This window comes from Nothoprocta perdicaria, unplaced genomic scaffold (genome assembly GCF_003342845.1).
Source record: "Nothoprocta perdicaria isolate Ctin4 unplaced genomic scaffold, notPer1 scaffold_218, whole genome shotgun sequence".
NCBI lineage: Eukaryota > Metazoa > Chordata > Aves > Tinamiformes > Tinamidae > Nothoprocta > Nothoprocta perdicaria.
Genome location: NW_020455399.1, coordinates 490,779 through 502,117, shown reverse-complemented (window position 1 = coordinate 502,117; position 11,339 = coordinate 490,779). Strand labels below are relative to the sequence as shown.

The following is an 11,339-nucleotide window of genomic DNA, read 5'->3' as shown; positions in this document are numbered from 1 at the left end:
CGCCCTTCAGCACCGGCTGAGCTTGGGCCGCCCTTCAGCACAGCTCACTGGAGTCTCAACTGTGCCAGCTCTGGAGAGCCCCGGGGCTCAGGGGCGTTCAGGACCATTCCCCATCTCCCCCACTCCTTTCCAAGCGGCTCCCATCGTTTGCTCCTACCTGTCTTGGGCACATTCGACAGCTGCTCCATCAGCTTCTTCTGCAGAAGGGCTTTGCTCTCACTATCCAGGACGGGGGAACTGGGAAGAGAGGCAGTGAGCACAGGGGCCCCAGAGCAGGCGCCCCCCGCGGCCCCGGGGGCCGGACCCCCCCGGGAGGCTGCGGCTCCTCCGAAACATCCCGCGGCTCCGGCCAGGGCCGCCCTGGGCGGGTGCCCAGGCACCTCCAGGCCCTCTGCAGAGTTCAGGCCACCCTGGGTCTGCCTGGGCCACCTCCCTGGCTCTGCTTCCGGCCCAGTGCGTCCTCATCGCCCCTTCCTTCAYGGGGGGAAACCGAGGCACGGGACTCAGGGCCCTCCCCATCCCAGAGGGGTTCAAGCACCGAGTCCTATTCGGTTCTGCAGGAATGGGGCTGCTTGTGCACCGAGGCCTAATGTCAACTTGGGCATCAGTCAGGAAGCAGCTTCCCCCAAGGACGGTCTCTGGGCACAGGAGCCAAGGCCTGTGCCRCTGGACTCTGGCGCAGCAGCTCCCCGGGGAGGAAATCAGTGTGGATGGGGAGGAGCAGAGGGCGAGGGCATCAGCCCAGGCGGGAATACCTGCAGTACTTCCGCAGCATGAACTCGGACAGGTCCTGCAGGATCTTCTCGCTGTGCAGGGACACAAACTGCTGCCGACAGATCTGACGCAGGGAGCAATGCGGGGAGCAGTGGTGAGCAGCAGCTCATGGGCGCTTGCCCTCCTTGCCCTCAACGTTGCTCTCAGTCAGGACAGGCAGAGAGAGGCAGGGAAAGCAGCGGGGAGAAGAGGGCAGGGGAAGGCGCCCAGGGCAGGACACAGGCACCAGCTCCGCTCTGTGCCACGGCACTTGGCACCCATTTGCCCACGCGGATTCTCCCCAGCGCTGCCCTGAAGGATGCCCAGGGACGAGACTGGGGCACCAGGGAGTTACTGCAGTAGCCAACAAGCACCCRACAGGCACCCAGTGGGTGAACAAACCAAGCACCGGAGCAAGGCCCGGGGCAAGCGGGGGCGGGCAAGCACCCAGAGCAGCAACATCGCTGCGYACGAGGGGCTCCCGGGGACACTTGTACCTGGTTCATGACATCCACGGTGAGCGCGTGAGTCCAGTAGCAGTCGTGCACCGAGACAAAGGTGAGACCCTGCCTGGGAGGGAGCAGAAGGGGCCGTGAGGCRGTGCTGAAAGCGTCGTCTCTCTGCCACATCCCTTGTCCCACGCAGACCCTCTTGCTGACGTATTGGCAGGGGCAATGCAAGGGGGGGACGCCCTGCTGAGGGGCTGAGGATCCTCCACGGGAGACACTAACTGCAAGGACTCCCTGTCCCTGCCCTGCTGCTCCCCTCAACCCGCCACTCGCCAGGACAACGTCCCCCAGGGCGCGGGCAGGGCCCTGCCGACGCCTGCCCATGAGACCTGAGCATCCGAGGCCAAGGAAGAGCCCAGGCGGCCCCGCTTCCTACCCGAGGCAGTGCAGAGCCGTGAGCATCATGTGCGTGGAGTCCAGCGAGTGGATGAAGTTGGGTGGAAAAGCGTTTTTCTGCTTCACTGTGTCAGGCTTCCTGCAGCACAAAGAGGGACACAGGAGGAGTTGGGGCGAGAAGCAGTGCCAGCCAAGCTCTGGGGACAGGAAGGCACTTTGAAGGCCCCAAGGCCTTGCTGAAGCAGCACGGGGCTCCTCTCCTGCAGCTGGCTCTCCTCAGCTCAGCAGCATGTCAGGAGCTTCGCCGCKCATCAGCAGGACATCTGGGGACATTTGTCTCCAAAGCAGAGTGGGGACAGAAGGGGCTCGGGGAAGCCTGCGAGTTAACACTTACTGGCTGTTGCTGGCATTCTTCACACTCAAGTTCTGCATACTGCAATTGAGCTGCRGGGAGACACAACGTGGATCAACCAGCAGCACTGCCCGGAGAGCATCAACACTGACCCTGGAGAGGATCAGGCCAACGCAYTGCCCTGCCCGAGCCCCCTGCAATGCAGGGCTCGAAGGGACCTGCCCAGGACAATCTGGCTCCCACTGGCACCTCGCCTGCCTCCCACCTGAGGACGCTGGTGCATCCRTCACCCCTTCCCGTGCTGATTCACGCCTCGCTCCCTGCGAGGGCCGAGGAAAAGGTTGGCGCAGGCGGGGGGCCCCGGCAGCGCCAAGGTGGCCGGGCGGCGCTGAGTCAGCCGGGCGGCGCGTGGGCGCCAGCCTGAATCACAGCACCCGGCGGGCAGAACGGGGGGCAGAACGGGCCGGCAGCCAGGCGAGCGCGTGGGGACGGGGACAGCAGGTCCCTCAGCGTCCCACCCGTGTCTGCGCGGAGCCGCGAGGCTGCAGGGGCAGCCCCCTGCCCCGTCGGGCGGCCGCCTTGCGGCCCCGCTGCGCGCTCGGCTCCGCGGCACGGCCGAGGCAGACGGGCAGCCCGGCCCTGMAAGCAGACACTCACCACCGTGGACTTGGCTCGGTAGTAGGGCTGCACGATGGGCAGACCCAGCGGCGTGACCCACTCCACGGTCTGTCCCGACTTGGCGATGAGCTTGGCGCTCTCCGTCAGCCAGTGCTTGGGCAGCGGGAAGGGGAGGCAGCGAGGGAGGAGAGGAAAGGGGCTCTCGTCAGTGCGGGCAGCCGGGCACATCCCACCCCTCCCAGCACAGCGCGTGTGGCGCCCGCGTCCTGCACACASAGGAGCTGGGCCCTGCGCTGGGCACAACCCCACGGGCTGCGGGCTGGGCTAGGAGGCAGCAGAGCCATCCCCCTGCATCCTGCTTCCCTGTCTGCGGAGGGGAGCGAGGGAGAAAAGGGGCAGCAGGCTCCTCACCTGGATGTCTCGAGTTGCAGAGAACATCTCTTTGATGACATTGAAAACCTGCTTCACGAGGTAGTGAGACGCTTCCCACAAGTACTCCTGCACAGGCGAGAGGCAGCGTGAGAAGGCAGCAAACTGGCTGCAACACAAAGGGCAAAGCGGCGGGAGCCGGGGGAAGCCGAGAGCTCCTCGCTTCACACCCCGACCATGCAAGGAGCYTCCCCACAGCCTGAGCTAGTGTGCAGAGGGCTGCGGGTGCCTCCCAACAGGACAACAGGGATATTTCACTCGGCTCCTTGTCCAGTGGCAGGCGCTTCTCTGTGCAATGTCCCTGGCTGACCAGGAGGCTCTCGCTGCCTCGTCCGCCCCCGGGAACAYAGCAGAGAGACAGAAACGCCCCCAGCGCCCGCCTGCCACAGCGAATCATCCGCTCGGCAAGGACTGTTCCGCAGCGGGGTCACAGTGCACGGAGCGCACGAGGAGGGCCGAGGCTCCACGGGGTCTGCTAGGGACAAGCGCCTGCCCAAGGCGGGCACTTACACAGAAAGAGCAGTTCCCAACCCTGTTCTCCACCAAAACGCCCTCCGAGGCTGCCGTACCTGCCACGTGGGCACGGCAGGGCTGYGGAGGGGCCCCACCTGAAGACACCCCGTGTTTCTCCCCCCGACACGCATGGGCTGCCGCTCTCCCCGCAGGGCCCTCCTCACTGCACACCCAGCGCAGGGGTCTCAGTCCTGCTTACCCCTCCGCTATCCGCGCTGGGGAGCGCAGGGAGAGCGCGAGCAGGAGGGAAACCCGCGGGAAGGGCAGCGCGGGTGTCGCTCCTGGCAGGGGCTGAGCTGGGCGAAACGCTGCGGGGGTCCCGGTGCCCGCGGCACAGGCCGGGCTGTCCGAGTTACCTCCGGGAAGTCGTCGATCTCCTTGAGCCGCTTCTGCATCTGGAGGCGGCCGCCGAAGCGCGTGACGCCGTACACCACGGTCATCACCGTCTGCTTCACCACCTTGCGGCTGATGAAGCCCTGCAGCACCTGGGCGATCCTCACGCCCTGCTGGGCGTCCTTCTTGCGGAACTCCTCCACCTGAGGAGAGCGCTCGCGAGGCCGCTGGCCCGGGCTGCGTGGCCGGCCCCACGCAGACCYTGCCACCCATCTCTCCTCCCACCTGGAGACCCGCGGGTGCTCCGCTCTCCGCAAGACGCGGTGCTCGGCTYGCACAGATAACTGTGCAGGGTGAGCAGCTCGCCGAGAAACCTGCAGCCTTGGCWCTGCGCCAAGGGCTCAATCCCTTCTCCTTCTCCCCACACTGCTCGTATGCAGGAAACCCCATCCCCTGCGGACCAGCCAGGTGCTACCTAGCGACAAGGACCATTCTCTGCTCTTCTCTTTACTGTCCTTCTCCTGGATTTAATCCAGAAGAGAGGGGTGCAGAAACCCCTGTGGCTCACAGCTACCTCCAAGCCAGGACAGGTCTAAGAGAGCCCTCGCTGAGACCCCACTGTGCCTCACCTGCTGGGCCACCGCACTGTAGACATCCTGGGGGACACTGCAAGGCATCAGGTTGACAGAGATGGCACCAATGAGGTCCCGGCCAAGAGCTGCATAGTGCTGCAGACCGTTGCAGGAGCCGTCCTGCGAGCGGGGAGAGGGAAAGGAGGGAGATGTTAATGCACCATGGAGCCCACTCACGTGTCCTCGAGGAGCGGCGCAAAAGCGGCAGGGTCAGGATTGTTGTTCTTCCCTTTCCCTGGGGACAGGCCGTGGTTGCTCTCCCAGCAGTGGCCAGGCCCACAGCACTTTCGGGTTCCCTTCTAGCCAATTTACCTCTCTGGGGATCTCATCACTAAACCCACTGCGATCTCTGAGGTTTAAAAGACAAACAAACCAGCCCTGAAATCGCACTGCCTCCTCCCTGCGCCAYGAGTTTCAGGGACATTAAAGCTCCGTGGAAATGCCAAAACTAGAAAATCTGGAAAATGACAAATTCGTCTGAGATGCTAAGAGAAGCTCCAGAGCTTGCACTCAAAATAGATCTTGGAAAACCCAGGAGGAGGATCAGAGACAGGAAGAGACAGGAAGAAGCCAAAGATCACTGAGCAACCCCACAGCTGACTGCGAGGCTTGAGCTGCGCCGCTGCTGCTCCACAGCCGACGGAAGCATTTTTGTATAATGGAAAAGCCACCAGCTCCCAGCCCGATGTCTCTGCAGGCTGCAGCTACAGACACGCACACTGATGTGTCACAGCAGCCGGCCTGGCCGCCCTCCCGGGACCAAGATGGGCGCGGATGAGGCAGGCAGGCCYGGCGCACCGCGCGAGAAGGGCCGGCTGCTCCCTGCAGAGCAGCAGCAGCAGCGACGCGTCGCTCAGAACAACCTTCRGCCGCCTCCGGCTGCGCCGCGCTCCTCCTGCGCTGGGGTTTCCGCGTTCAAAGGCGGCGTGAAGGATGAGCCCTGCTTTCCTCGACTCTCCCCTGCACCCCTGCAGTGCAGCGAGCTGCAGAACGCCGAGCACGCCGGCTCCGGCAGCCCCAGCGCTGCAGAGCTGCCGCTATGAACCGAGCCCTGATGACTCAGGTGCAGAGCGAGTCCTGCGCCCTCCAGAGAAGGTCCTTGCTCGGGTTTTATTAATTGCACTCTCTGCACGCCCCCAAATGCTCTCCTGATCTTTTGCTGTTGTCACAATGCCATCAGAGCTCTTCGGTTTAGATGGTCTCATACATATTTCAGACCACTGCTACTGGCACCTATCCCCTACACGCACTTCATTAGGGCCATCTGATCTTCTAATGAGATAAATGAGCAAATCACTCTCACCAGGAAAACAATTAATCACTGTCTCCTGTGAAGAAAGGGGATTTATCAGTGCAGATAAACGGCTGGCTGGACAGCAACCGCGCAGGGAGCTGCAGATCTGCTGGGACGTGGCAAGGAGAAGGTGCTAAGACTTGGCTCACAGGAGCCGTGTCACCAAACGCAGGGGTAGAGCTGTCACCAAACGTGGGGGCACAGCTGATCTCTGCCCCCTGCCCTTCTCTACAGGCCCAGTACTGCTCCCTTTGCTGTGCAGGGTTCCAGCCTCAGAAGAGGAAGGCAGCGAAGATCTACCTCATTAACCCCATGGTTAATGGCACCGCGGCAGGGCGGGCTGTCCCGTGCATCCGAGCGGCTCGGGAAGACCGGCACCGGCTCCACTCCGGGCAAACGTGGGCAAAGCAGCATGGAACAGCTCTGTTCTCAAAGCAAGATGCCCGCAGGCTGCGCTGCCATCCCGAGAAAGGCTGGCTGTGCCACACAGCAAACACAGCACGTGAGACCTAAACACGTCCTCATGTTTCTGCTAGGACGAAACCTGATGTTTTCCCTGACGTTTTTGACGGACAATATCACTGGCCTGCTATTTTTGCGCCRCGCTCTCCCCTCCCTGCAGTGAGGCCAGTCACATCCAACACGCTCCCACCTGGTGAACAGGGAAGTGCGAGACATAGGCTGCGGGATCCGGGCACCTCGAGGCCTTGGCGATTTCCATGCAGCATGCCAAGGCTTGCCAGGGCTCATCCACCTTCATCCACCACTTCCTGCCCTAGGAACAACAAAGTTGGAGAAGGTGCCCGTGCTCCTCATTGTCCCACAGCAGAAGTGGGACAAGTCAAAGCTCTGGGCTCCAGAGATGCTGGCAAAGCACCTCCTCTCACTTGCCACAGTGTCCCTAGCATTTAACAGCATGGCTCCACACAGAAATGTGCTATTTAGGAAACTCCACAATGACTTGATTCACTTTTTCTGTCAAAATCCTATATTTCTAAATGGCTTTAGTTCAAAATTGATCTCATTTCCCTTTTTTTACTCCCTTTTTTATTTTACTTTCTAGAAGTTATGCTAAAGAAGAGGTTTAAGTCTCCCCTGAAATTAAAGAAGACATAAACACACTCTTCCCTTAGAGTACTTGGAACAATTCTCATGTGGATTCAAACACGGATAACTTGCACGCTTTTCAGTTTGGGCACTGCAGGAGAACCCCTGCAGCTGGCCTAGGACTAGCTGCAGGCTCCCCAGGCCCAATTCCCTGTGGTTTAGGGTCTGACCACAACACCTCGAGAGCAAACCCAGCATATTCCCCACACACCGTGAGCGGGTGGTCAGCCGAGTCCAGGATGTCCTCCATGATTTCATTGGCATATTCCAGCCGCTCCTGCAAGGCATTCTTCTTCTTGAGCCCCGTGAGGTTAATGAGGTGGATCTTCAGCCAGTCAAGGCCTTTGGGCCCTAGTGGYCTTCCCTCCGCGAAGAGCAGGATGGCGCGGGTGACATCGTTACCCAGGTGGTTGAAATAAGGCGGGCAAGGGTAAGTCCTGCCTCGGAAGTCCATGTTGTGGGGGAACCAGAACACCTTGTCCCTGACGTAGTTGGCAATGGAAAGCTTGTAGAGCGCATCCATGCGCAAGCTGTGCATTTCAGCTGCCTTCTTCTTGCACAGCATCAGCTCATGCTTCTGGGCCTTGTTCAACAGAGAGGAATTGCTGGGAGCAGGAGGAGGCTTGGGAGCCTCAGAGATGGGTGGTGGGATATCCAGCTTCTCGTCGCCTTTGTCATTAAAGATGGAGATGATGATGTCCAGCACTGGCTGGTTAATCTTCCAAGCGCAGTTCCCCAGCTGGTTCAAGGCATCCAGCACCGGGTGGAGGTTCACCTGAGGACACTGGTCCAGGAGGACCTGGTGCTGGATGGCCCCATCTAGGTAGCGCATCAGCTTGGTGTCATTCAAGATATAGGCACCAAAGTGRGGCGAAGTCCAGGGTATTGGGGGGCACAGCATGGGTATGACATTGGAGTTGAAGGTCAGGGTGGTCTCGGCAGCATCTGACATAAGCTGGGACAAGACTGGGTGGGGCTTTACCAGCCCAACCTGGAGGGGGAGAAGTACAGAGTGGAAAATCAACAGGAGAGCAGAAGGAGCTGGGGGTGGAGTTCRGTAGAGCACGTGGTTAATCACCGATTACATAACAATCATGTTAAGTAATGACACTGCACAGAAGCAGCTGCTCCTGGCTCACCTGCCAGCTGTTGCGGAAGGAGTAGATGTGGTAGAGGACAGGGATAAGCTTGGACTCCAAGCGGGGATTGAGGATGTTCCTGGGCACCTTGACAGACTGCACAAGGAGCTCCAGCAGGTGCATGCCCAGACGCATGTGGAGAATGTAGGGCCAGTTGCAGTCCTTCAAGCTGAGCGAAGGTCCAAAGCCGGTTTCTGTCACCAGCTTCTCCCAGTATTCCCGTGGCAAGTAGTTGTCAGGCTGGGAGGTGAGAAAACAGGGTCAGTCAGAGGGGACAATGAGCTGAATGGGGCTTTACCGGTTCTTAAAACCTCTGCAGCAACAGGGTCCCAGATTCTACCCCTTGTGCTTGCGAGGAGGAGGATGGGTGCACTCTGCCTAGCCCCACTAACAGCCCCACTCTGGCTGCCACTGGCCCCAGTGCCACCTCTCTCTCCTGGGCTACCTACCTGGCTGTCCTTGGCCAGCAGGTGGATGTAGCCCTCATAGACCTTCTGGACCTTCTCCAACTGGCGGCTGCGCATCTTCCTGTGCGTAATGTACCTGTTGTAGATTTTTGAGCCCAGCTCTCTGGCCAAGAAAGCCAGGGACATTCCTTGCGGAGAGAGGGTGTTGATGACCTGAAAAAGGGGAAAGCAAAGAGGAACTTAAGKAGAGGCAGAGGGAAAGGCAGAAAAACAGAGCAGAAAAGCAAAGTAGGAGTTAAAGTCTCCATGTGGGGAGCAGTGAAAGGTGCYGGTTCTCATGATGCTGGGCAGATGAGGAGTGAAACAAGCCCAGGACAGAGCAGGGGCTTCTCTGGCTAGAGAAGAGGAAGCAGAGTGGGCTTGGACCCAACAACCTGGGCAAATTTCAAGGTTCGTATTTTGATTCTGCTGGTTCAAATGGCACACTGGTGCTTCGTGGTACTCTTACGGTGGTTTGGGAAGCCTGCTTTKGGGCAGGGCAGGGTCCTACCTCCATCATGATGCTCACATACTCCTCGTCAGGCAGCAGGCACAGGTAGGGGTAGAGCATTTTGGACCCTGACATGCTGGCCTTGGACAGGCTGTGCTTCGACTTCTGCAGGGCCTGGAGGATGGAGTCGTGCCACTGGGAGCGAAGGYTGGCCAACAGCTCACGCTACACAGGAAAGAGAAGCAAAGCAGCACTGAGGTGGCAGGAGCAGGTCCTTGGGGATCTGCCCCCCTCTTCAGGCCAGTGACCTCTGCACRTGTCCCAAAGGTCCTACCAGGACCAAACCTCGAGCTCCCTCCCTCCCTCCAGACATGCTGCACCGGGCTCCCCGAGCTTTACTGCTTTCGTGGCTTGGGGGGTCATAGGTTTGGTGGCTTCCACRGATTTGACCGTTATGGTGTTGCTCATCTCCATCTCCAGCTGCTGCTCGAAGCGCTTCTGCAGCTCTTGCACAGAGAAATCCAGCTTGGGGTACGACATGTTCCTCTTCTGCAACAAGAGGGAGGGAGTAATGATCAGAGGGAAACGGGCTCGCTTTCCCAGCCTCCCTGCAAGAAGCGCAGTGCATGAGCCCTGCTGAAGGCACCTTTGAGCTCAGAGGTCTGAGGACTCCGGCTGGTGAGTCCCGGGGCGTCTGGGGCAGAAGACCTCTCTAGACATTGCCTTGTTCCTGTGCCACTGTCAAGCACCCCCCCAGTGCATGCAGTTCGTCTCCAGGACCTCCTGCCAGCCCACGGCTCATCTCCTGCCTTGTAACGGTCTYGCTAAGACCACTTACTTGCTAGAGACAAGGAGCTGCCCGGTGGGTGACGGCACAGGCTGCTGAGCAGAGATCACATCGGGACCAGAACGCATCCTGAGGCCAACTGTGGACACCATTTGCCCCGCTCCAATCCCCACTGCTCTGCACAGACACATCCCTGAGCTCTGCGGCTTACTTTGGAGTAGAAGTCGTGGAGCAGTGAAGACCTGCAGGTCTCGGGCTTGGGCGGAGGGGGAAGCTCATAATCGGGCTGCATCTTCCTGATGGCGCTCAGAACCGCCTCCTTCTCGTCTTCTTCAAACAGGCACTTTTGGAAGAGCTCATCCACACGGAAACCGTCTTTCTTCAGCCGCTGCACACAACTGAGGAGTGGCAGATAGGATGGGACTGAATCTGTCGCACGGAGGTGGGGGGTTGGACAGAAATCGCATAAATGAGGCAGGGAATAAAGTGTTTAAGCACAGATCTAGCATGGAGAAGAGAAGACAGGTTGGGGATGCCTCCTTCTGAGGATCTGAGAGCCTTGACTTCTCTTTCCTGACTTTCCTCCTAAGCAGTGTCAACTGGACAGATGTGAGAAGCACCACACGGCTCAGAGCAACCCACCAGAGTCCTGGCAGCCACAAAAGGAAAATCTCTCCCAAGGCAAGACTTGGGAACCGACACCCCCCAGGAAAACGCTCCGAGCTCAGCAGAGGAAATCAATACGTGGCTCCAGCCCTGAGCAGCAGCCAGGACAGCTGCCAGTCTCCCCMGAGCAGGTGACCCAGCAGCTTTGCCCTGCACCACCCTCCACGCCAAGGGCAGCTGCAGGCGAACACAGCAATTCACACKCTCTTGGAAAGGTTTCAGGAGCCCCTGGGACCAGGACGTGCCCCTCGCTTCTCTCCTGGGAGGCTTCCTCCCTTCTGCACGCTCCTAAGGATGTGTCCCACACAGCAAGTGCCACGAGCCTCGCAGGAACACGTGCCTGACCCAGCTGACGCGTGCTGAGCCGCGGAGAGAGAAAAAGCTCTGGAGCAATGGGCACAAACAGAGACGCAGCAGCAGGATGGAGCCCGAGTGCCCCATGATGTGGCTGCTGGAGGGCCTGGCGGCAGGAYGCTGTCCCGCGGGAGCACGGGGACTCTCCCTGTCTCCTGCGCAGGGCGAGAGGCCGGGAGATGCTGTGCRGGTTGCAGGAGCTGCAGGGGTGGGAGCGCTGCATCCCCAAGCACAGCCAGTCCTTGGGACAAGGTCGCCCGCCTCAGGTTACGGCATCGATCCCATTCTCCTCCCCGTGCAGGCAGCTCCTCTGCGGAGCAGGCGGCTTTCACCTTCACACGCTGCCAGAGAGCGGGCGAGAAGACAAAAGCTCCTTCGTGCCCAGACTCCTCCTCTGTCCCTGCAGCCTGAGCGGCCCGACGGGAACCTCGGGGGCTGCAGACACCTCRGTCAAGGGGCAGAGAGCTGCAGCTTGTTCATGGAGCCTGTTGGCCAGGGGCTCTGCGCAGCACGGGGGAGACCACAAGCACCCGTCAGGCCTGGCTGAAACATCAGCTACTGCTGCAGAACTGCCCCAGCAGCAACCACGCACAGCAGCAGCAACCACGCACAGCAGCAGC

General features: G+C 60.2%; 1 protein-coding gene across 1 annotated transcript in view; it reads right to left on the bottom strand.

The window, feature by feature from the left end:
- Positions 1-11,339, bottom strand: part of POLRMT (RNA polymerase mitochondrial) — a 15,856-nt gene that overhangs the window by 1,081 nt on the left and 3,436 nt on the right. The window contains exons 4-19 of the mRNA XM_026038779.1: positions 9,911-10,097; positions 9,312-9,461; positions 8,973-9,137; positions 8,465-8,635; positions 8,016-8,255; positions 7,088-7,867; positions 6,422-6,544; positions 4,473-4,595; positions 3,867-4,046; positions 2,980-3,066; positions 2,608-2,721; positions 1,993-2,042; positions 1,639-1,737; positions 1,251-1,323; positions 756-838; positions 158-237 (exon numbers count right to left, since the gene is read on the bottom strand). Of these exons, the coding sequence (XP_025894564.1) occupies positions 158-237; positions 756-838; positions 1,251-1,323; positions 1,639-1,737; positions 1,993-2,042; positions 2,608-2,721; positions 2,980-3,066; positions 3,867-4,046; positions 4,473-4,595; positions 6,422-6,544; positions 7,088-7,867; positions 8,016-8,255; positions 8,465-8,635; positions 8,973-9,137; positions 9,312-9,461; positions 9,911-10,097 (2,705 nt within the window). The remainder of the gene's footprint in view (positions 1-157; positions 238-755; positions 839-1,250; positions 1,324-1,638; positions 1,738-1,992; positions 2,043-2,607; positions 2,722-2,979; positions 3,067-3,866; positions 4,047-4,472; positions 4,596-6,421; positions 6,545-7,087; positions 7,868-8,015; positions 8,256-8,464; positions 8,636-8,972; positions 9,138-9,311; positions 9,462-9,910; positions 10,098-11,339) is intronic.